Source organism: Pleuronectes platessa, chromosome 23 (genome assembly GCF_947347685.1).
Source record: "Pleuronectes platessa chromosome 23, fPlePla1.1, whole genome shotgun sequence".
Taxonomy (NCBI): Eukaryota; Metazoa; Chordata; class Actinopteri; order Pleuronectiformes; family Pleuronectidae; genus Pleuronectes; species Pleuronectes platessa.
The window spans coordinates 2,161,147-2,185,596 of record NC_070648.1 but is presented as its reverse complement, the minus strand read 5'-3'; the positions used below and the strand labels follow the sequence as shown (position 1 = coordinate 2,185,596).

Sequence of the window (24,450 nt, the reverse complement as noted above, 5' to 3'; positions counted from 1 at the left end):
GGCAGCCAAGAGTCAGGAGGCGGGATCGCGGCGAAGAGAAAAACACGATACTGGCGTGCGACACCCCGGGGTTCTCCCGACTGAGGGGCTACAGGTGCGTGTTGTGATTCACGACCTGGATTCATCTGCTCGTGTGTTTGAATTCACACAAACTCAGATTCTCCGTAAAGGGAGAAGCTCCGGGAGTTTCAGCCTCGTGGAACAAATTCAGATGGTTGCGTTATGGCAGGAATTAATTCATGTCACTCAGGAATAACACCACAAAAATGAAGTCTGGACTTTTGTGAATGTTTTCACTCTGAGTGTAACCTTGACACTGACACACACACACACACACACACAGAGCCAGTGCAAGCAGCTTCACCTCAAGGACTCTAAACCACATTTGATCTGACAGACACCAGAGTTGGAAATTTCATTTTGTCTAATGGAACAAGTGGTAAATCCATATTTTTTTCCTCTCCTCCGCACACGACTTCATACAATTGTTAAAGACACATATTTTTGCTCATAATAAAGTTGACAATCTCAATTTGAAATGTTCTTTTGTAGCTCCTGTCTTTTTAGGAAACATCTTAAAAATACCGAATAATAATAATATGACTATTCCTGTTTTTACAGTTACGAATTCCATAAAGAAAAACTGAACAATATCAAACCTCAATGATATTTTCGATACAGATATCGTGGGTATTTTTTTAAACATATACAGCTCCAGAAAAAGTTTGCTCCCTGATTCCAGTGTGTGTAGAATTTGGAAGAAACTTAAAGAATGAATCTAAAATCTTCATTTCACTTTAACACATTTCTATTAACAGCAAAAACCAGTGAAACATATAATCTTGTAATTTTTTCCACAGCTGTATACTGGCCAATAACGGTATTGGAAATTATTTTCTTTTCTAATATCCTTTCACTCAGGCTCTGGAGTATATCAAGTTTTTTTTTCAAGTCGAGCAGAAAGTCTGGGACGATGTTAACCGGCCAAAAAGTTTTCTGGAACTTTTGCCCGACGTTAACACTCGAAGGTGACTGCGCACGATCACAACACATGAACACAGACGCAGGCAAACGTGCATCACTTCCTGTTCATCCCACATGCTGGTTTGGTGGAGGGAGGTGTTCGGGGATCAGATTTAAAAAAAACAAAAAAAAAACGGGTTAACAAGGTCAGTCGGGGGGGTTTGGTAAACAACACTCCGTTACCACAGCAGCCGCAGATACTCACCGGTAAGGTAGCGTGTTCTGTTGGCGTTCCCTGAGGTACAAAAAAAAAAACATAAAACATAAAACCGGGAGATTTAGCCCCTGGAAGAGCCTCTGAAACTAATGGTGTTATTGATGGGAGACATGAGTAGTTACAGGAAAACTGAAGCGAGAGAATACAGCTCCTGAATCAAAAACCGCTGCGACGACACTAACGGCTTTTTCCACCTCCGTATTTCACCGCACACACACCGGGGCCCTTGAGATGATGCTAATCGGACAATCTGGCGTTCGGAGGGAGCATCACAGGGAACTCCCCGACGCTCAGAGGAGAGGCCGCCGCCAAACGCTTCTCGGAGCGCCGCGGGACAAACCATCACGGAGAAGAACAGGGTCCAAGAGTTTCCTCTCTGATTTTCACGCTATCACTTTCACTCCCAGGGCCATTCCCCCGTTCCATCTCCAAACCTGAGCTCAATGCGATTACGCGTCTTTAGCGACGTAGACTCTTGCAGAACCATTAGCTCTGGGATATGGCAATGTTTTAAATCTCTGGGAACTGGGACGTCAGTGAGCTTCTTAAGAGCTGTTAAAGAAATGTGAGCCCGCCGCTGTTCCCTCGGCACGTCTGCTTCCAAACAGTTAAATTCACAGCCGATAAAAAACTCAAACACACACACACACAAGTGGAGAATGTGGCAGATCATTGCAAGAATGTTGCTGTGTCACAGTGAGAGTTCACTTCATTATAATCAGTGACAGCTCAGCGTGTGTGTTTGTGCTTATTCCGAGTTGCGTAACCGCTTGGATTTTATTTTCTTAAGAGTCATAAAAAACAACACGGCCTCTAATCCTGGATTCTTGGTTTTTACACATAATTTATCTTCCAGTCTATTTCCTTCTAGTCCAGTTCTACGAAACCTTAACCGTGTTCAGACCTGATTTTAACATCCGCCCCTGCAGCCTCTGAGTTGAGACACAGCAAATCAAACAGATCTGAGAACCCCAGATGAATTAAATATATTTGCTACACAACTTTCACCCAGGAGCAAAAAACAAACGCTTCTAGTTGTCATGACTGGTTCAGCAGCGACACCATGAAGTGTCCAAGTCTGTGGAAATCATTTAAAATCAAATCAATTATTTCAACATGCCCGAAAAGGTCATTTTGAAATGTGACAAGAATAATTATGATCCTGACTCAGCAGGATCACGATCATCTGAAATGATGGAGCGGCTGAAATTTAGATTTTGTTCAATGAAGATCTGTGCGACAGAGATACTGTAGATGTAGTAGAATCAATATGAGAACAAGCTGATACCGGTGTTTTATCACCAGTATTAACATCGGCAGTCATTTTTTATTCCTGCTTCACCTCCCTTCAATAGTATCACCTTCATTTCGGAGAAACTCGACTCTCTTATACGATCGCCTCCGTTCCAGAGGGTCATACCACCCGGCTTTTTTAGATCCATAGCATCTGATCTACTTAGGAGGCCCCGCGCCATGTGTGAGTGTGTGTTTAAGTGCGTGTGTGTGAGTCGGGGTCATGTCCGGGGCTCATGGGGGTGTAGGGAAAGCTTCTTAGAAGTGCTGGAAAACACTTAGCTCAACCACCGTGTGTGTGTGTGGCCTTATGGCCTTGTGACCCGCTTTGACCAAATCTGTGTGCGCAATCATCTTAGTGTGTGAGTGTGTGAGTGTGTGAGTGTGTGAATGTGTGAGTGTGTGAGTGTGTGCAGGAAGATTTAAGAAAACTCTCCCTGTGCATTTTACAGGAACCGAATAAAAGTATACAGTTCACACAGATTCTGGATCAACTACTGAGAATAAACTCAACAAAAAGACAAATTGAGCTTGAGAAAAACTTCCCTAAATAAAGATGGATGACTTGTCTCCACTTTCCCCAAATATCCAGACATGTAGCTGAAAGATCTTGAATTCAAACGCTGCCATGTTTTGTATTTAGAGTCTGTGAAGGAGCGATCGGGGGATTTGGGTATGAAGGTCCCACCGATTCAAAAGCTTGACCAATCATAAGTCAGTCTCATGTCCCATCCACTAACATGGATGAGGTGTAGTTAACGACCTTTACTGTCTCCAGCCATGATGAGGACGAGAGGGGACATTTGAATGAATCTCTGCCGAGTTCAAACCTCGATATATATCCACAGGAAAGTGCAGATCTCCAACCATCACGTGTTCTCCTGTCACTTTCCCTCCTTCACCGGCCTTTTGACGTGAAGCGATGGGTCACATGATCAGTTTAATCCGCCCACAGGGGCTGGAGGGCGACACTTTTGGGCGACGGACGGTGTTAAGGATTTACACCAAACAAATGTGAGAAGTCACAAGCAGCTTCTGTGATTATTAATCCTGAATTTTTAGCACCGTCGCCTGAAACTCAAATCTTTATTTAATTTACCAGGGGAACCTTTAAGACGCTTACTGGATGAAATCATTTCTCTACACGTCTTTCATCGGGTGCTGCTCGTGGTGCAATATGAAATCCTGACGGAGCGTGTAATGTCATCACGACCGGGCTGCAGAGTCAAGAGTCTGAGCCGCTGGGTAATCTGGTGCTGCTGACCCGAGCAGCTCGACCCTTTAACGAGCTTAACGGGCCCCATGTTAACGATCTAACCCGTAACGAGCTGATACTCTAACGAACTAAAGCAGATTGTCCTGCCCTGTGATGTCTCATGCTAACATGCAGGGAGACGGCTTAATATAACACACACACACAAGGACACACACAGACACACACACACAGACACACACACACACAAACACCAGGTGTGCACTCATGGCGACATTCAGTGGGGATCATAGACTGTGGGGGCCGCTCCCCAAAGTGAAGCCGAAGAGTCTTGATCGCCCCCTGGTGGCTGGCTGCAGTATAGGTTATAAACCCCGCCTCCTCCATGTTAATATAGTTTTGGTTTTAATTAGTTATTTAAGTTAGGGATGACGTGACTACATGAGTCTAAAGACAAAGGAATCATTTGGAAACTACAATTAATATTTAATGATCAAATACGAGATCGGTATTAGTGTGTGTGTGTGTGTGTGTGTGTGTGTGTCTGTGTGTGTGTGTGTGTACTAACAGGCAGGTTGGTGAAGACGCTGAACGTGCTGTTCAGAAAAGCGATGAGGTCGACCAGGTAGTCGCTGGCGGCCACAGTCCCGCCTCCCTGCACCGCCGTCAGCCAATCGTAGTCAGCCAGCTGCAGGAACTGGTCGATCTTGGCGTTGATGTTGGTGTAGATCTCCGCCTCCGCCGCGTGACGGGCGTCCTGCGAGAGGGAGAGAGGGAGAGAGAGGGGGGGAGGGAGAGAGGGAGAGAGGGAGAGAGAGAGAGAGAGAGAGAGAGAGAGAGAGAGAGAGAGAGGACATGTGAAATGTCAGATACATTTTATTTCTGTATTTTGACTGTTGATATAAAGGTAAAGGAAGGAAGATGAACAGAGAGAGTTACACAAAGCAGAAAATTAAAAGATTTGTTTAAGGAAATGAAGTTAAAGACGGAGTAAGGAAACTAGGAAGGAAACAAGGAAGGAAACCAGGAAGGAAACCAGGAAGAGTGTGTTTACCTTGAAGGTGGACGTCCCGTACAGCTTGGTGGCGTTGGCCATGTCGGGAGGAACGTTGGTGATGTTTGATATAAACTCCTCCAGGAATTGGCAGCACTGCTCCAGGTGGGTGGTGTTAATGATCACCTGCACCAACTGACACACAAAAACACACAGACACAAAACTTCGTCATTGTGTCTTTTACATTTTTCAACTTTTGCACACGGAATTAACTCAACGAGAAAAACTTGAACATATGTAAATACTTTGTTCTCTGAAATGGGACTAAGGATGATTATATATTGATATCTATTATTTGTTGGCTTTTCAAATTACACAATTATCAAAGGATAGAAATTGTATCATCTTTGTCTCAACATATTTTGTTTGGTTGTTTGATTCTATCTGGTGAAAAATGCTTAATTACAGCAAGATCACCTGACACGACTTTCAACGTCTACACAACTTGTTGTCATGTGATCGGGAGTCTCTCGCAGTCTTTGTGAGTTCAATCAAAACAGCTGACTGGCGACAGGGGGTCACACACACACACACACACACACACACACACACACACACAGCCTGATCCTTCACGAAGAGAAACACAAGACTAGTGCGTCTTTTTTCTGAAGCTGTTGCTGACTCGTCTAGAAATCTACTGGGAGGAAGTGACATCACAGGGAGCCTCTCAACTCGTGTCTTAGTGGACTGACGACTCTACGTCTACTGATACTTGCTGAATTATTTTTACACATTTAACACACACACACACACAGACACACACACTACCTCTGCCAGCCCGACATTCTTCTTCTTAATGGCGTAGTGCAGACAGTGGCTGAGGGTTCTGGTCAGCAGCAGATTTGTCGACTTGCGGATCATATCGTCTACCTCCGTGGAACTGAGGACACACACACACACACACGTGCACACAGACACACACACACAGACACACAAACAAAGAGAATTAGTGACTTTGCAGAAGCGATTTTGTTCCGTTCCTCGCCGGGAGCTCCTGCGTCTGGAAGCCAGAACAAACAGTTTGAGTGAATATCTCAGTCTGCGAATGTCTCCGTTTGGAAAAAGTCTGTCAGACACTTTAAATTAGCACAATTACCACATTATTAAACTGTTTGACTAAAGAAGAAGTCTGTCACTGGCTTAAACCTTCGGGGGTTAAATCTGCAGCTTCTAAATAATTAACTGAAACAACTCGGAAAAATACACATAATGGAATTTAAAGACATCTGGGCTGCGAGGATAGAAATACAAATTCCTGATGTTGGCTGTGCATTTTATAAATTCCTTCAGTGCCCATCAGACTTTAAATCATGAATTATCACATCTGTGCAGCCGACCAGGTGCAACACAACCTGCACTCGTCTGTAAGGTCTGAAACAAGCTGAACATTGAACTGAATAGACCCACTTATTAAACCACTGACCCACTATCGAGCTTGTTATGTTTGAAATGTGGGTTGTGTTTGGTTTACAAAGAACAGACACACTTCTGCACAGTTAAGTGAGGTTTTTGATGGCAGCCTGTTTCCCTGGTGAAGCAACACCTGCTTCAAGAGTTGAACTGCGGAGCTGAGGCCGGTGTGTGTGTGTTTGACATCAGCACGATGTCGGACACACACATGGGAGAGCGACAAACAGTGACACACACACACCATTAAGATCCCAGTCAGGAGACGGTCAGGACACGTCTCCAGAAGAAGAAAAAGAAGATGAAGGTGTTTTGCAAATATAGCAATTTGTGTGTCGTGTATATATATTTTTTGTACGTATTTGTATCACACACACACACACACAAGGTCAGAGGAGGTCAAACATGCATGACGCAGAGGAATTCAGTGGAAACGTGAGCTACTGTGAGATAATGATGAGGAATCTGTGTGTGTGTGTGTGTGTTTGATTCGAGAGCCGTGTGGCTAAAAAACACATTCCAACAAAATCAGTAAATAGTCTGAGCCTGAAATTCAACCTAAGCGCATGCACACACACACACACATACACACACACACACACACACACACACACGCACACACACACACACACTCCTGAGGGAGTGCGAGAGCCGGAATTCCAAACTCAACTTTAGTTTCCAAAAATTTGGAGGAATCCTAAAAACGTTCCGACGATTCAGAGCAGGGGGGGAAATTCCTGAAGCGGCAGAAATGCAGAGTGGACAGAAATGCTAAGTAAGTGTGTGTGTGTGTGTGTGTGTGTGTGTGTGTGTGTGTGTAGAGTAGCAAAAAGTAAATGTACGCTAGTGAACTCTGCACACGCACACACACACACACACACACACACACACACACACACACACACAGATAAAGACACAGATTGAATTTCATTGTATTTGTGCCACCATCAGTCACAATGAACGCTCGGTGGTCGCCGCTGTCAGGAGGACGCCAGCAGCCGTCAGCGCGGGCGGGTGTTCACCCCCCCCCCCCCCCCCCCCCCTTGAGGAGCGGAGGGATACGTGCAGTTAGGTATTTTCTAAAAATACCCAGAGAGCAACAAAACAATGACAACAACTGGAAAGAAAGAAGGAACAGAGTCAGCGTTGAGAGGTCGGAGAGCACGTAGCCAGGAAGCCACAGGTATGAACCACGAGAACCAAGTGTAAAGAAACACACAAACAACACACACACACACACACACAATGCACTGGTTTGTGGGGCAATGAGCAAACAACTGTGGTCATAATGATGCAAAAAACTACTGAATGGGTTTCTACCAAAATTGGGGGAAAGGATTGAACGTGGACCAAAAAAGAACTGGTTTAGATTTGGCGTCTTTCTTCATCCAGATCCAAGAGAAATTGGTTGAATTGGAAAACATCTTATTGGGATTTGTTTTTTCTGGGGATATAATGTGAGATAATTCAATCTGGACCCATGAATAAACATCTGTGTCACCGGAGCCTCATCATTAGAGCAGTTAAACTCGTTTTGACCCACTAACAGACGCACATTTACACACTAACAAAACCTAAACACACGGATCTGGAAAAATAATGCAAGTGATATGAAGAAGAAAGGAAGTAAAACACACACACACACACAGAGAGACACACACACACACACACACACACACACACACACACACACACACACACACACACACTCATTCAAGCGTGATCCGTTTCCGCCAAAATCAGAAACGCGAACAGAGGCGGAGGTCAGAGGTCAGCGGGGGATCAATGACCACAGTCCTGCTCCAGCGTCCCGCCTGCATCCGGACCGTGTGTGTCTGTGTGCGTGTGTTCGATCCCGGGCAGGAAGGCGAGCCGCTGCGGTAACCGGATCGCGGAGCAGAAATCAAGCCAGGTCAAATAGTGGAGTCATTACTCTGATTGAGACGAGCGATTAGTGATGTCTGGTCAGCGAGAGACCGGAGGAAAAAGCTGCTTCCCTCAGAAACATCTGTCGGGAGTCTGGTGGTGAGTCGGTGAAGAAAACCAGTGAATCGGACCAAAACAAACATATCATAGAAAAATTGATAAACCTGATTGTACTGAGGTTTTTCTCATATTGACTTATTTCATCTGTGAAGCTGTTTAAAAAACCTAAAACCTCAAATTCAGATGATTGGATCTAAGACGTTTAAAAAGACCCACACAGATCCGTCCAGGTTTAGTTAAACTGGATTGACAGACCAGTGGTTCACCAGTACAATCAGCACTTTACATCCCATAATACAAAAACACAACCAGACTCTTTTCATTCCTTCTGTCTCTTTTCTGTTCAACGGATTCCTGTCCTTTGATTAGACGATTTTTTTCCGATCACTCCTCCTCCTCTGTCTCTCTTTCTTCCGCTGGTCATGGATCAGTGATACCTCCAGGGTTCCCAGCCCCCACGGAGAATCCACACACACAAACACACTCACACACACACACACACACAAATACAAAAGTTCACCTACACATGCTGAACACACAATAATAATTAGAAACACTATCACACAAGCAGACGAGCTTGACCCCAACAATACACATCACACAGAGAGATCCACAGCGTGTGTGTGTGTGTGTGTGTGTGTGTGTGTGTGTGTGTTTGAAATGTGTGTATAAGTGTGTGTCACATGTGCAGTTGACGTTTCCGTGTGTCTGGCGGAGTCCCGGCCCGGTGGAAGACGTCTGGACAGCGGAAGTCGTTTCCTGATTGCTCGTCTCCTCAGTAGAAAAAAGGAGCTGCATTGTTTCCACCGTAACGGATACACACTTACGCACACAAACACACACACAAGCCACAAATCGCGAATCAATCCATGTTCTAGAGAGGTTAAGCTGTGTGTGTCCTCATGTGGGCCAACACTAATGAGATGAAGATCCCCGGTCCAAACGGAAAGAACCAAGTGAGAAGATAGAGTCTGCACATCTGAAAGCGTGTGTGCGTGTGTGTGTGTTTGTTTGTGTGTTTGTGTGTGTGTGTGTTTGTCTGTGTGACACTGGTGCAAAGTGATGGTAGAGGATAAGGGGAAGCATAACGGGGTCGTGAGGGCAAACCACTCCAACGACCCCGTGTTCGAACCCCAACAACACTTCCCTGATAGTGTGACTGTCGGTAGCAGGGGCAGATTCTGTGGGCAGGTACCTGAGGTGAAGATCCTCAGAGTATTTCAAACAGGCGTAGATGAACTCTTTGAGTTGACAGTAGACTTTTGGCACAAACTCGGAGAAGGGGAGCTTCTTGGGGAAGGGAAGCTGCAGGAAACAGAGCAAAACAAAAGGATTAAGTGGGATTTCATTCAAATTATACTTCACAATCAACTTCCCGTCGTCAAATCGCACAAAACAACACATGACATGTCTTTCCTCTTCTGCACTTTGATGTATTCTCATGCTGCCGTTATGTATTTTATTATCTCCGCCAAGGACGTCACTCGCCCCTGAAGCCTGGACGTGTTTCTGAAACCTCCAGGAGGGGCTGTCAGTGAGATCACAAACGTCCGAGTCAGTTGCTCGGCACATTTTCTGGAGCTTTTCCTGCCACAACCGAGAAAAATGTCCGATTGAGTCCATGTGAGAATTCAACAGGAGAATTCCCAGTGAGCGATCGGGCGTGTGGATGTTTCTAACTCGTGACTACAAGTGTCTCGGGATGAAAAAGAGGAACCACAGACGTAGAAGACGAAGAGGCAGGTCTGGCAAGAGACACGTTTTAACATGTTTACATCGTGTCCTGCATTACCCAGCATCCTCCCTGCTCCTGACTGTTCAAGGCTTTTTCCTGTTTTCTAGAAAATGGAGATCCAATAAGTTCATGTGGTTCCATAAGGGGACTGGCGGAAGTACGTGTTCTACCTTTTCCAGTTCAGGGTCTTGCAGGGGAAACAGGGAGGTGTAGTGTCTGAACTCTTCCTCTGTCGACACTGGGATCGGACTGAAGTTATCTTGATCCAGCACCTGCCTGAAGAGGAGAGAAACCACAGGGAGAGAATTACAAGAAGCCAAATAGAGCGATACACACACAAGTTCACGCAAACATTCATGGAGTATAAACACACACACACACACACACACTCGGTGCTTGAGGTTTTCTTGCCACCTTCCCTCTTTCACCACCCCCCACTTCTTGTTGGCGCTCCGGAGTTCGGACGTTCCAACGTTCCATGGAGAGGCCGTGAACCGGAGAGCGCTCTCTCTCCAACAATACAACACAACATTCCTGTGGCTTCCCCAGTGTGTGTGTGTCTGTGTGAGTGCTGGGTAAGGAGAGAGGGAGAGAGAGTGTTTGTTTGTCCGCTCTTGCTACTGCAAGTCCCACTGGTGTCATTGGACTAAAGCGATGGTGAAACAATGGCATGTAAGCACACACACACACACACACACACACACACACACACACACACACACACACACACACACACACACACACACACACACTCACACTCACAGCGTCTTGTAAGGGTACCCATTCTGAAGGGCAGAAAATGTTCCGGACGTTTGCTTTTAAACACTTCCTCTCTCTGGGCCGCTTGTAAAACTTCAAAACCAGGATGGGGACGTTTCCCACAAACCCACACTAGTGTGTGTGTGTGTGTGTGTGTGTGTGTATGTGTGTGTGTGTTTGCAACGGTGCGGCCTCATGACCTTATGACGAGAGAGGGGAAGGTCAGGGCGGCTTGCACTCCTCAGAATCCCCAGCTAGTGTGAAAACAGAGGCTTCACCCTGACGTTCCCCTCGTCTCTCTCTCTCGGTCGTCTCTTAACGTTCTGTACCTGAAGGCGATGTTCCACCTCTTCAGCAGGATCTCTCCGTACTGCTCCCGGATCTCCAGCAGCATGTCGAACAGCTGGGACACCGGGAACCCGTAACCCTGCAGCAGAGAGAAGCAGAGTCAGTGTCCGGATGAATTCACGGAGGCCTGAGCAGGAAGGTTTTTACTGAATGATGGATTCAAGAAACACGTGAAAAATAAGGTCTTGAAGTGCAGAGACCTTTATTCAGTTGTTTCCCTTCATAAAAAATAAGTTTGGTTGGTGAAGCATGAACTTCCATGGACTTACGAAGGAGAAAGGGAATTGATGAAGAAGTTTGAGAACCATTAAATCATATCGAATGCAATATATGTGGATAGAAAATCAACCATCACCACTTTAAATTACTTTCTTGAGTCTGAAATGAAAACAAATCTCTGGTTTAAAAGGATTTAAACACGTCTGTCGAAGAGAGGAACAGGGAATTCAGTCGTTGTGTTACACCTCATCACTTCTTTTGGGCATCGTACCAACCCTTCATCAGCTCCTCCTCTTCATCTCTATCACTTGGTTTTCACCCACATCCCCTCTTTCTCCCCCCCACCCCTCCATCCACTCATCCCTCACACTCAATCCATCCAGGTTCGTCCATACGAGCAGCGGAGACGGAATTTATGGAGAGTCGAGCTCGAATAAAGAGAAATTCTGAGATTGGCATCTGTTCATTTTCATAACACTGGACAGGAGGTCTCCTGGGATACAGAGCTGACTCAGCATGTGTCCAGATACCTGAACATTAAATATGAAAAACGAATAAAGCTCGAGTGAATCATTTCATACGTGATGTTGACCAGGGCTGCAAGGAGGGCAGCACCTTCCTTCCTCTTACAGTGCAACGAGAACAATGCATCACACACACACTCACACATACACACACATACACACACATACCCACAGACACACACACATACCTGCAGTGTATCAGCAAAGAGGACAATAAGGTTCTTCAGGTCCAGCACCAGGTCGGGGTCGTCACAGTACGACTGAGCAAACAGAGGAGAGTTGGGTTTTTATCATTTACAAAAATGATTTCATTATTTATCAAAGCTGTTTTCAGACCAGCACTGAACTCCTGACATTTTCCAGAAATTTTCCAGATGAGTTTAACTTTCTCTGCATATTTTTTAGGAACGTTTCCTGCCGGCCTCCTTAATGAAAAGTCAATGTGAGAATAAGGTGTTTTGATGAGGTTTCTAACACGTGAAGAAGATGAAGACGTACACCTAGAAGATGAAGACGTCATCAGCCTAACTTAACTATACGTCTTGTCCGGCCTCATGCTGCTCTACAGGCTCCGCCCCCCGCCTGAATGCTCCCCACTTGTTCCTGTTGTTGTGAACGAGTCGGACCCGGACAATCTCCCGTACAGAGTCCAGAGTTCAGGTCTGAAAGCGGCTTAAGCAAAGGATTTGTCTTACCGAGTGCGTCCGGAGGGCAGCGACTATTTTGGACAGCGCCAGCTCCCACAGCTCCTCGACGTACGCCCTGTTGACCAACCCGTGGGTGGTGTGAAGAACGTGATCCTCCACCACAAAGAACCTGGACAGAGGAGAGGAGGTGACACATGAAGGGTCAACTTCAACTAGAAGATGAGGGAAATGCACGGCTTCGTTTTTAGGACCAGAGTTAGAAACATGAAAACTTTATCGATACGCAGCCGAGTTTGTCGTGGAGAATATTAGTTGCTGAAAGACAGTTTGTATTTTACAAGAGGACAAATGAAACTTTGAGTGTTGGACGGGTGAGAAGAGAGCAGAAGATGAAGAGAGGACTGAATGGAAGCTGATCAGCATTTCATGAGGCACGGGATGGCACGTCAGATGGGAATAGCAGACCTGTGTGTGTGTGTGTGCGTGTGTGTGTGTGAGTCTGAGTGTGTGTGTGTGTTATCGTCCAGCCTTAGCCATGTTTATAGAAGCGTCTGCTCCCGCCAGACGGACACAAGAAATAACAGCAATAAGCCAACCACCATCACATGCACTCTATCAATCGTCACCAGTGTGTGTGCGTGTGTGTGTGTGTGTGTGTGTGTGTGTGTGTGTGTGTGCAATGGAGGGAACTGGATGGAGTGATGGATGAGAGGAAAAGTAAAAGGATGAGGGGGGGGGGGTGAGTGTGTGCAGAGAGGGATGAATAAAACAACAGTCTGAGCGAAGGAAAGATGAAAAGATGTTAAACGGTCAGAAGTCACTCAGATGAAATGAAATGAGGTGTCACTAAACGCTGAATGTTTGGTTTCACTCAGAGCTTCTCCTCCTCCTCCTCCTCCTCCTCCTCCTCGCCATCCCTCACCCGCTCCTCTGCCAAGTTACACATGATGGTTCACAATGGACAGACGGATAAATCATCCATCAAGGAGGGACGACCTGTCTCCACTTCCTACGACTGAAGCTAAAACATCCAGAGAAAACATGTGCCTCCATGTCCAATCAGAGTTTCCCATTAATAAGACTGTGGAAACCATCATGTTCTAATTTGTCCCGTCACAAAACCCTTCTCATGAGGTCTCATATCGATATTACTATCGTCCATAAAGTTTTTACTTTCCACGCAGACAAACATGCCTCTAAAGTTTCAGCTGCAGTTGTGCACGTACCCACAGTTCTCTCTCTCACACTTGAGTCTGTGTCCCTGTCACTTGGAATCTGTTACATGTGTGAGTGAATTTAAGCTTTAGAGCAGAAAGAGAATTTGAATCGATGGAAAGGTAGAAGACATGAGGCTGGATCGATGGAGGAAAGGAGAGAAAGACCACGTCTGACTTACCCGACAATCTGGTTGAAGTACCGCCTGTATCCCTCCAAGGTTTCATGCTAGACACGTAAAAAGAGAGAAAGAACAAAGGATGGGAAAAACATGGGGAGGGATACAAAGTGCAACGGCAGCAGAAAAGTACAGAAAGTACAAAAAGGGAAAATCACCGCCTCATGTGCTGGTTTGTAATTTACCTCCTACAATACATTTACAGGACAAAAAGCATCAAAATTGAATTTAAAATACACTAGAAAACATATTTATTACAAAAAGCTTAAACAATCAAAAAGAAAACAGTTATTTAAAGTTAAATATTTGCTAATCTTTAACATTTATAGTATAAAAATCTTAAATTCTTCTGTTTCTCCTCATGATTACAGAAGTTACACATAGATTAAGGAGTGGGAGAGTGTGTTTGTTGTGTTGAGGGAGGAGGGTACAGTGAGTGTAGTTAGGAGTGTGTAGATAGAACAGTGCAGACACAAACACACACACAGTGGGGGTGCAGGGTCATACCATGTTAGAGTGCGGCTGCAGCACGAGGCGAGCCTGTTTCCTCCTCTGCTTTCTGTAGTAGTTCTCAAACACATCACGCAAACCCTAGAACACAAAGTGCACGTGAGGAGGATGGATGCACGATTATACACGGAACACAACTTAAATATGGATTTTAATGGGAAAACATTTTATTTATGGACAGTAAGGAGCCTTCATAAGAAAACTAAACTAAAATAAATAAAGATGGACAAAAGGACAGCTCATTATTTCCATATAAAACATTGATTTTTATTTTAAACTCTTTCAATAAAGCTGGAGCCCTGACAACATGTTCCAGACTGGGAAGCTTCACATCCTGGAGAACGACCAGCGCTGCCGAACGCTCACGGCCGTTTGAGGCTGTTTCTGACTTTCGAGGCGGATTAACTTAATGAGGTATGAAACCAAAGGTTACAACCAGTGCATGATGGGAAAGTTGAGATAAGGTTATAGGAAGAAACTGAGTGTGTGTTTGTGAGTGTGCGTCTTTGAAGACCAAAACTGGTTCCTGTTCAGTTTCAGTTGACGTCACAGGTCAGATGTGGAAACAGAAGCCAACACAAAACCACACACACACAAAATCCACTTTCTGAACTTGACCACCTTCGTATCGTTTCCTTCCATTACACAGAAGCTCTGTGTGTGTGTCTGTGTGTGTGTTTGTGTGGGTGTGAGAGAGAGAGAGGGACTCATGGTCTATCTAAGACCCAGACCAGGACCCACAGTACTTAGTGAGCTCAGAGATAAGAGCCCAGGACTGGACTGATAACATGACGTTCCCCCACCAGACCTCCACTGCACAGACACACACACACGCACACACTAACACACACACAGACACACACTGCTGACCTCTGGACCACCAACGGCTATCACTACGTTAGTGTTTTATTAACTTTGACCTTTTCCACAGAAAAAAGGAGAAAACTGAAAAAAACAACAATAAACCTGCATTAATTAAAAGATTCGAAACTAAATAATCACTGAAACAATCATTCAAAGGTTTTGATTAATCCATAATGAAAATCTGTATTTAAAAACCTTTATTTTTTATAACCTTTATAACTACGCCTCTTTGCAAACTCTGCATCAGCCACAAATACAACTAAACAAAGAATACACTCTTTAATATTTTTAATCGTCCCCTTGGCCGAACAATGTGCATTGAAAACACATCAATAAGTTGTAGACAACACAATAAAGTACATGTTAAAGTGTGAGCTCCACAGTGTTTCCAGAGCAGCGTGGAGTTTGTTGTTGTGAGGCGACAAAACCAGTGTTCTTTAATTCCCAGTTCGACCCTCAGCTGAACAATGTGTATTCAACAAACGAGCTGCATCAAACGGCCATGAACTCCTCATTACACAGAGCTCACTCTCCCCGAGAGCCTCTCACAGAGGTGAAACTCAGGACTGTGTGTGTGTGTCTGTGTGTGTGTGTGTTGTGCGAGAGAGAGAGATCTCGGCAACGCCACATAAACGGTGGAGGAACAGAGACGTGAAGAAAGAGAGAGAAACACAGACGAAGCCGAGAAGAGGCAGAAACAGAAAAACATGAAGCCCAGAAAAATAAAGAAAGGATTGACCGACCGCACTGTGGTTGTGTGCCTCCGCCAACCAGTGCAGTTTGTGTATATGATTCTAGATTCATTTACAGAATCATATAAAGTTCTCTGGGACCTTTGACAACTGAAACATATTCACTTTATCCTTGAGCTCAAGTGACGACAGATCAAAAGAGGAAGAAACTCCCCGTGACTTTGACCTTCGACCTCTGAGATCAAATCAATTTATCGGTGAGTCCAAGTGAATTGAGCCAGATGTGATCACTGTGATCTTGACCTTTGACCCCCCCCCCCCCCAACATCCAATCAGCTCAACCTTGAGTCCAAGTGAAAGTTTAATTTGAAGACATTCCATCAAGCTGATCTTAAGATATCATGTTCAAGGAAAACTTAAACATACCTTGTGAGGTCACAGTGACCTTGAACTTTGACCTTTGGCTACCAAATTCTAGTTAAGTCATCCTTGAGTCCGAGTTGATATATGAACCAAATTTTAGGAGATTCCATCTCAGCCTTGTTGAGATATTGCGTCCACGAGAATGGGACGGACGGGGTAACCCCCAAAAACATAATGCCTCCATGTCCCAGTTAATCTGAGGTCTGTGGTGGGACCAGTGCGATGAACCAGCTGCTGTTTCCCTCCTCGGCTCAGCGGGCCGGGCCTCGAGCCCGTGTTTACACTCATAACATCTCCGTCCACACGTCGGCGTGCCGTCCGTGTGCCAGCGACACAAAGGGGGATTGTTCAGGCCCTGAAGCCGCTCGACTCCGGCTGGAAACCAGTGGACTTCAAACATGGAAAAAGAGAAGAGGCCGAGATGGAGGAGGAGAACACGAGGAGCTCTTGATTGCAAACGCGATTCCACGTCCAGGTTCACGAGAAAAATAAATGGAGCCGGTACACGTGTGTGTGTGTGTGTGCCAATGTGCGTTGTTCTCGACATTTAACAATCCCAGTGAGTCGGACTGGGATTTTCCAGTCGTACCCTCGGATCAGTGCAGACGACGGCGCTGGGCTTTTCTCTCTAATGGTAAATCAGGTTCTCTGCCCAATGAGCTGTCAATCACACCGCTCTAATGGATAAAACAGCCCTGTGTGTGTGTGTGTGTGTGTGTGTGTGTGTGTGGGCATACATGTAAGTGTGTATATGGGTATATTGGCATGTATGTTTCGTTGTGTGTGTGTGTAATCTTGCTTGTCTGTGCATGTTTGTGTAAGTGTGTGTGTGTCTGACCTCAGAGTTCAGACCTTTCAACACCTTACTGAGACAGAACCCACTCCTTTCCCTTCTCCTCCTCCTCTCATCCTTTCTTCTTACTCCCTCCCTTTCATTTATCTCTCTCTCTCTCTAATCTCTCTGCCTCTCTGTGTTGTTTTCATCCTCTTCTTCCTGTTTTTGCCCCTTTAACCTCCCTGTGACCTCCCCCTCCCTCACCCCTCTTCTCCTTATCACTCTCTCTCTCCCCTGAATGCCAACGTTACACTTTTGCACTCAAGTAATCTCTCTCTCTCACATTTTTTGTCGGCGTAAACTACAATTATCTCATCTTCTCATAATCGTCTGACAGTGTAACAGCGTTTTGGCTCCAGAGCAAAATCTCAGTTTGTTTGGTCGTCTGCGAGTCGGCTCCCTGACTCACTCTCTTTCCTCTTGCATAATTATTTTCCCATGATATTTAGTAAAAAAAGTCATTTTGAACTTGACATGATTTGAGAAAGTCCTACAGTTTAAACATATATAAACTAAGACTGCATTTTCGAGTAGGCTAAACATGGGGGGGGAAACCACGTGAAGCACATACAGAGTTTTTAAGACTCACTTTAATATCACTGAGTGAAATCTGCAGAGCTACACGAGGAATCTTCAAAAGATTGAGTTTCAGTCAACGTCAAAATCTGTGTTTGTGATCTAGACACCTGCAGAGAGGAAAATCTTTTTTAAATCTCTTCTGTTTAGGTCTGACGGTAGAAACGATAAATATCAAACATCCCTCATAACTTCAGAACCATCTGATAAGAAGCCGAGGAAACTTTCTCTAGCGCTTCATCTGAAACCAAAGGCCTGAAACTCTCTCGCCTTAACTTTATTTCTCGACCTTCGTGGTTGTTCTCCACCATGAACTGTCCCTCGCTCTTCTCCTCCCTCATTGTTCATCCTCCATCATTAACGTCTTGCTCTCTTTCCCCCTCCTCCCTCCCTCCACTCTCTCCATCATATCACCCCCTTTTTACCCTTTCTTTAACCCCTCCCTCCCTCTATCGCTCTAATGCCGTTCACTTTCTCCTTCCTGTCAAAGTTCATGCACTTCCTGTCCCAACCCCCTCAGACACACACACACTGAGCAGACACAGTCGACCCTTTGGCCGCATTGGCCCGGTCACAACCTGGACATGCCTGCAGGCGCACACACACACACACACACACACACACACACACACATACACACACACACACCATATGTGCAACTAACCCAGTCATGGCCCAGTCAACACTTACACCCATGTCGCTTTCGCTCCATCTGAGATGAGACACACACACGTTCCCCTCATTCTCTCTCTCTCTAACGCAGACACACAGACACACACACGCACACACACACACACACACACACACACACACACACAGTCCTGGTTGGAGTGAAGCCAGTCTCGGGCAGGAGGCCTCATCCCACAGCATCAGGTACCTCTACTTGTTGTATTTACCGTGGCTGGTTATAATGGCGACATACGGTTGCGTGTGCGGGGGGGGAGCGGAGGTATTAGACGTGATCACAGTTTAAAAACAGATGAAAGTTAAAGGAGGTGAGAAGGAGAAGGAGAAGGAGAAGAAGAGATTTACTCACCAGCACAGTGTAGATATGCAGACAGCTGTAGACTGGAGAGAAATCCACCAAGTCCTGAGCTCCTGGGACCTGAAGACACAAGTTATACAGTTACTACCATAAAAGAGAGAGAGAGAGAGAGAGAGAGAGAGAGAGAGAGAGAGAGAGAGAGAGAGAAAGGAGAAGAGAGCTTTTCTGGGACAAGTTCTACAGATAAAGACATTGCAGCTCTTGTGAAAGGTTTACTGTTATTAGTATGACACCATAATGATATTCCACAGATTGTTTTCTCTGTGTGTTTTGGCTGTGAATCTCTAGAGGAGCATCTGTTTACGTGGTTCGCAGTAATATCAGGCTTGAAATTCAAAATGGAATCATAGAGGAAGAGGATGATGCTTCGGTTAACGACGTTTCGAGGTCAACAGGTTTTGCTAATAAAGCTTTACTGAAGTCAGGTGGTCAGAGAAGTGGTGCGTGACGTTAAAGAACCAGATAAAAACATCCAAACTGTTTTAAGCGTAGATTTTAAACTCTTGACAAATGTTACGAATCGAAAAACTAAACTGAGCTGTAACCGACATCTATCCATCCCTGAACTCATTCCTTTCTCCTGACCAGTTTCCTCTAACTTCCACAGAACAACAACAGTGGCAATTTAACACACACACACACACACACACACACACACAAACACACAAAGACAAAGCAACAACAACCATGTGCCCTCTTGCCCTCTGGAAAGTTTTGTTTCTGTAAAAACCATCGGAGGCACAACACAATGCCAGCTTTGATGTGTGACCTCACGCAGACACGGTCCCGAAAAACAATAAGTGCAAACAAAGGGTTGTATCACCGATAGACAGGGGGTGGGGGGGGGGGGGGGGGTCTGAACTTTAGATGTGAGGCTAGGAAGGGATGAGAGTGCAACAGGAAGTCGAAGAGAACAAGATGAGGAAGAAACCAACGACGTATGGAGGACAGAAAAGATTGGAAAAGAAACACAAACAGGAGGGAAACAGGAAGTCTGAAGAAGAGGAGGGAAAGAAAACCAAAAGATGGAAAGCACAGGGAGGGGAGGGGAGGGGAGGGGAGGGAGAAGAGGAGGAGGTGTGGGTCAGGTAAGAGAAGAGGAGAACAAAGGGAGCAGAGCGAAATAGGATGCAGTGGCACAGGGGAGACAACTGTAAATGAAGGGAAGGGGAAGAGAGGGAGAGACGTGGCAGAGGCAGGATGGCGTGAGGAGACGGGACGCCGATGGTTGGCAACGCCGCGGCCAAGGGCGCCAGCGCGGTCGTAACCCGGCCGGCCGCGGGGTCAGGCCTTTGTTCCAGCCAAGGTCTTCCCGTGAAGAAGGTTGAGTCGAGTTTACAGGACGTAAATAAGCCAAAGGGACGACAGGGACCTGAAAACAGAATGGTGGCACGGGACGAGGCAGGGCGGTGTGACAAGTTCAGCTCTGTTCTCTCCCACTTCATTGTGCTGGAACAACAAAGAGGAACTTTGATCCCGCGAGGCACGACTCCAGGAGTTCAATGTCATGTGACGACAGACGAGTTCATCTTCTGGACAGACTGTGACGGACGCAGATAAATCCGTCTCCTGGTCCTCACGCTGAGCTCAAGGTCGTTTCAGAGACAACTTCAAACAAAGACGTGTTGATTCCTGTCAAACTGTAAAGACGGTGGAGCTCCCTCTTCCGCCAACAAGCACATGACTAGAGGAAATATTAAAGAAAGAATTATGAATTAGATCAGGAAACAAGCTCCTGGATCTGTCCCTTTAATACGCATCCAAATTTAAGAAGTTCTTCCGAGACCAAGGCCCTGATCCCGCCCAGGAGTTTAGTGGAAATCGGTTTAGAGCTTTTTTACCAAATCAAGCTTAGAAACAAACCAACTAGAAAGTCGCCCCCTGAAGCCACATGTATACACGCTCACAAATATCAATTCCTTTAATAAGAGAAAGGTTTTATGAATGTTCTGTTTCATTTTCACATGCGTCTTGTGTGTGTTTGTGTGTTTTCCTCACTTCATCCTCCTCCCCTTCCTCCTCCACATCCAGAATACCCGAGTCCTGTTCTGAAGCCGGACTGCCACCTGGTCCCCCGCTGTCGGTCCCCGCGCCTGTCAACGCCGCCGCCTCCTTCCTGCCACGTCGGCCAATCAGGGCCCTCGGCTTGGAGGAGATGGAGCTGTCCATCGAGCACTGGAGCTGGGCCTGGAGCACAAAACAGAAAATTCCAAACCTGTTTAGATTTCACAGAACAGCGTTGAGGAGGTTCTTCTTACACTTCGTTGTTTAGCCTCAATCTCAGAGTCTGACACCAAAACCAGATTTATTTGTTATTGATAACACGTTTACAGAGCAGCAGCGCCCCCTGCAGCCACACGTGGTAAATACATCTGTTTGGCTCTGAGTCCGAGCGATGAAGTGGTTTTGGTGTGGAGAAAAAAAAACCAACTGAACGGTGGATATTACCCATGATCCTCTGCTTTCTGAACCAGAAGAGCTGCTGCTTTCATAAATCCACCAAACTCTGTTCAGAATTCTTCATATTTTAACAGTTTCCTGCTGATTATTGTAGATAAACTCTGTTTTTTTTATAACTTCTGAGTCTCTTTAACTGATCTCAGTTCAGCTTCACCACTCTTCCACCGGAGCTGATTGTGACAGTTGAATTTGTGACTCTCAGTCAGTTCTTCTCACAGGAGATGGAACCCACTCACCAGAGTTACACAGACCAGATGCTCAGGGAGAGAAGGAGGAAACTTTCTCCTGCTTCACAGCCACTGAACCATCAAACTCGGTCTAATGAAGCTGCTGCTCTGAGGTGAAGGTTTCCCAGTGTTGCTTTAATCCTTGCAGACGAGTGAGACTCACATCTGTGTGATTTTTTTTCGGGAGTTTCAGGAAAAGCTTCAACTCAGCTTCTGTGTGACGAGGTTGAGCCCTTTGACTGAGACCTGCCACACCTCGTCCCCCGATGCTGGAAATGAGCTAATAAAAGTGATTTACCAAGGCAGCTAAGAATAAAAACAGAGGGGACAGGAAGGGAAGAGCAGGAAGGATGAAGAGTCAATGAAACCAAAAAACAACAGACAGAAAATAAGTGGTAAAGACTTGAAAGCAGAGACAAGGACGACGTCTCTGTGGTTCTGCTCGGTGGAAACTTCATTTAAGTCGCATTAGAAACAATTAGGCAAAGTTAAACATTGATTATCAAATCCAATATGAGACTAGTTTTAAAGTAGGTTTCATCTTTGTTCTTTGGGTGATGCAGCAACGATCCTACGAGGAAGGTTTCCCAAAATAAACAGACATAAATGAGGTGGAGCGAAGACATAAGGAAATGGAAAAGATTCACAGAACAATGGGATATGCAATATGTCCTGTCTGGGTCGATATTTTGGGGGGGGGGGGGGGGTGTCATTTTTTCCTGCCACTGCATTGGATAAAGAATACTAAAAATAAAAATAATCAAACAGCAGGAAGTTTTGGTTATAAAGTAATGGAAGCTTGTATCCAAAACAAAATGAAAACAAAGTCTGGAGACGACCGGGCGCACGTCTGAATCTCCATTTGTACGAATGCGTCATTTTGTGTTGTTGCACACGACAAAGTTCATGTTTGCCTCCGTAATGTGACAAAACAACTAGTTTTGTAATGTTTTTCAAAAAGGTGCAAATATCAGAATATGGAAATAGCCGTTTCTTTGGGATCTATATCCATCCATCTTTATTCCCACGCAGTTCTGTGGGAAAACCTTGTTGTGTCGGACGGCATCTTTCCATCCACTCCCCAAAAAAAAAGGCTGAGAACGCGGCGGTTTCCTTTGCTCGCCGGCGCCAGCACGCTCCCGACCTCTGCCGCTTCAATCTGCCGATGAGGACGTCGATAAACACGTCAGAGGCTCGGAGCCGCTCGATTTCAGCCGTTAATGAGAAAAGCTGGTGTTCTGGAGAGGGTGGATATGCACAAATACGGAAGGGGACAATATCAGTGATGTTGGGAGAATACAATGCCATCTTTGATCTGATGCCCACACATGCACTTCTCGCACACATGAGTCATATCGGACAATGCAAAATTAGTGGAAAGGCCCATTCCTCCTGCAAACGAGATGAGGGGGGGAAGCCAGCGGGGACAGAACTGAACCAACACGGTAACAAACCCTCGAGAACAAACAATCTCCACAAAAATGTGCTCACAACATCACGAGTGTTTTCACCACAACTCCTCAAAAGTACCTGGAAGAGACTGGCCGACAACTTCCAGAAGTCTGCGTTCATCTTATCGGCTTCACAACTTGGCATGTGTGTTGTTAAGGGACCAAGGAGAAGCAGTGATTTGTATGTGTTGAATAATCGTGCAAACGTGACCTTGTAGTTAGTGGACGCACAACTGCAGATAAACCAGGTGGGTGGGAGACACACAAAGTTTTCAGACATCGCACTGCCCCAAAGACTGTTTTATAAAAAGCTCTTCACACAACGTCCAAGCATAAAAAATGAACAAAAAGTGACGCTTCATTGTGTAAGTGTTTGAGGAGGACTCACTAATGACACGGAGGTAGCTCCAGAGCATCAGCACATGACAAGAGAACACACACGTTTACAACGCACACTGCACTGGTTGCGTAGAGGATGGGCACAGACGCTTCCCCCTGCATGGCATTCCTCTCCGATCTGTCAAAGGCTTTTTCTTTCTCTTTCTTTCCACGTTTTAAATGGACGTCAGCACCTACGTCAGATAATTCCACTTTAGCATTCGTCAACAGGTGTGCGTGTGTCTCGGGGGGGGAATCTACGGGGCGCCCTCTATACACACTCACCCCGCCATTCACTCTCACTCGTCGCACAATATCTTTTTTAACTCCCGTCTTTTGTCCGGGTGGAATTCCAACGCGGCACTTGGACCTCGAGTGCGGGAGTGTGCGTCATATCCTGCGCAAATGACCCGTGAGAAAAGAGGGGGAGCGGAGGATGAAGGGAGAGGAAGAAAGTGATGATGATGAAATGGGAGGGTGGAGACGGAAGGAGAGTGAGAACAAACTGCTGGAGGGTAAGAACCAGAATCTATTAGGAAATTAGAGAATTAGAACAAAAAGTACTTTTGAAATGTACTATTTGTTTATTCTTTGAGATAACAGGGTTTATATCTGCAAACATATCGGCTTTGCTTATTCGTAAATTAATTATTAAATATGTTATTGTTTTGGTTCTGGACCCAATGTTCAAGTATAGGATTTTCACTTCTACTGAAAAACAATCTGCCTTTTACTTAAAGCACATCTCACTGCACTTCACTGCTGGATTATGTCCTATGACTGGGATCAGGATCGGGGGGGAAAAACCTGACCGGACATCCCCTCTGTGGATCACTTTTTGGCAGCCAGACGACAAGCCAGAAATAATGGTGCGCATTGCCAGTGAGCTGTGGAGCATTATTCTGCAGACACACACACACACAGACACACACACACACACACACACACATGCAGAGTGACTGACACAACGACCTATAAGCGTCTATTTTTGGTTTTCACCGTGATGGTTCCATACACGGACGCAGCGTGCGCCCTGTGCCACCCTCGCAGCACGCACACGCATGTGTGTGTTCAGTAACTAGATACAGGTAATCAATCTTCTTCCACTTCACAGGCCCAGCAATCTGTTTCCCATTAGTGTGTGTGTGTGTGTGTGTGTGTGTGTGTGTC

The 24,450-nt window shown here is 45.6% G+C and overlaps 1 protein-coding gene across 1 annotated transcript in view; it reads right to left on the bottom strand.

Moving 5' to 3' along the window:
• The window catches only part of exoc6b (exocyst complex component 6B), a 60,876-nt gene that overhangs the window by 23,996 nt on the left and 12,430 nt on the right, over positions 1 to 24,450 (bottom strand). The window contains exons 7-18 of the mRNA XM_053415549.1: positions 20,763 to 20,951; positions 18,756 to 18,824; positions 14,327 to 14,410; positions 13,823 to 13,869; positions 12,475 to 12,595; positions 11,968 to 12,039; positions 11,018 to 11,115; positions 10,100 to 10,205; positions 9,390 to 9,499; positions 5,570 to 5,681; positions 4,801 to 4,935; positions 4,315 to 4,503 (exon numbers count right to left, since the gene is read on the bottom strand). Coding sequence (XP_053271524.1) covers positions 4,315 to 4,503; positions 4,801 to 4,935; positions 5,570 to 5,681; positions 9,390 to 9,499; positions 10,100 to 10,205; positions 11,018 to 11,115; positions 11,968 to 12,039; positions 12,475 to 12,595; positions 13,823 to 13,869; positions 14,327 to 14,410; positions 18,756 to 18,824; positions 20,763 to 20,951 — 1,332 coding nt within the window. The remainder of the gene's footprint in view (positions 1 to 4,314; positions 4,504 to 4,800; positions 4,936 to 5,569; positions 5,682 to 9,389; positions 9,500 to 10,099; positions 10,206 to 11,017; positions 11,116 to 11,967; positions 12,040 to 12,474; positions 12,596 to 13,822; positions 13,870 to 14,326; positions 14,411 to 18,755; positions 18,825 to 20,762; positions 20,952 to 24,450) is intronic.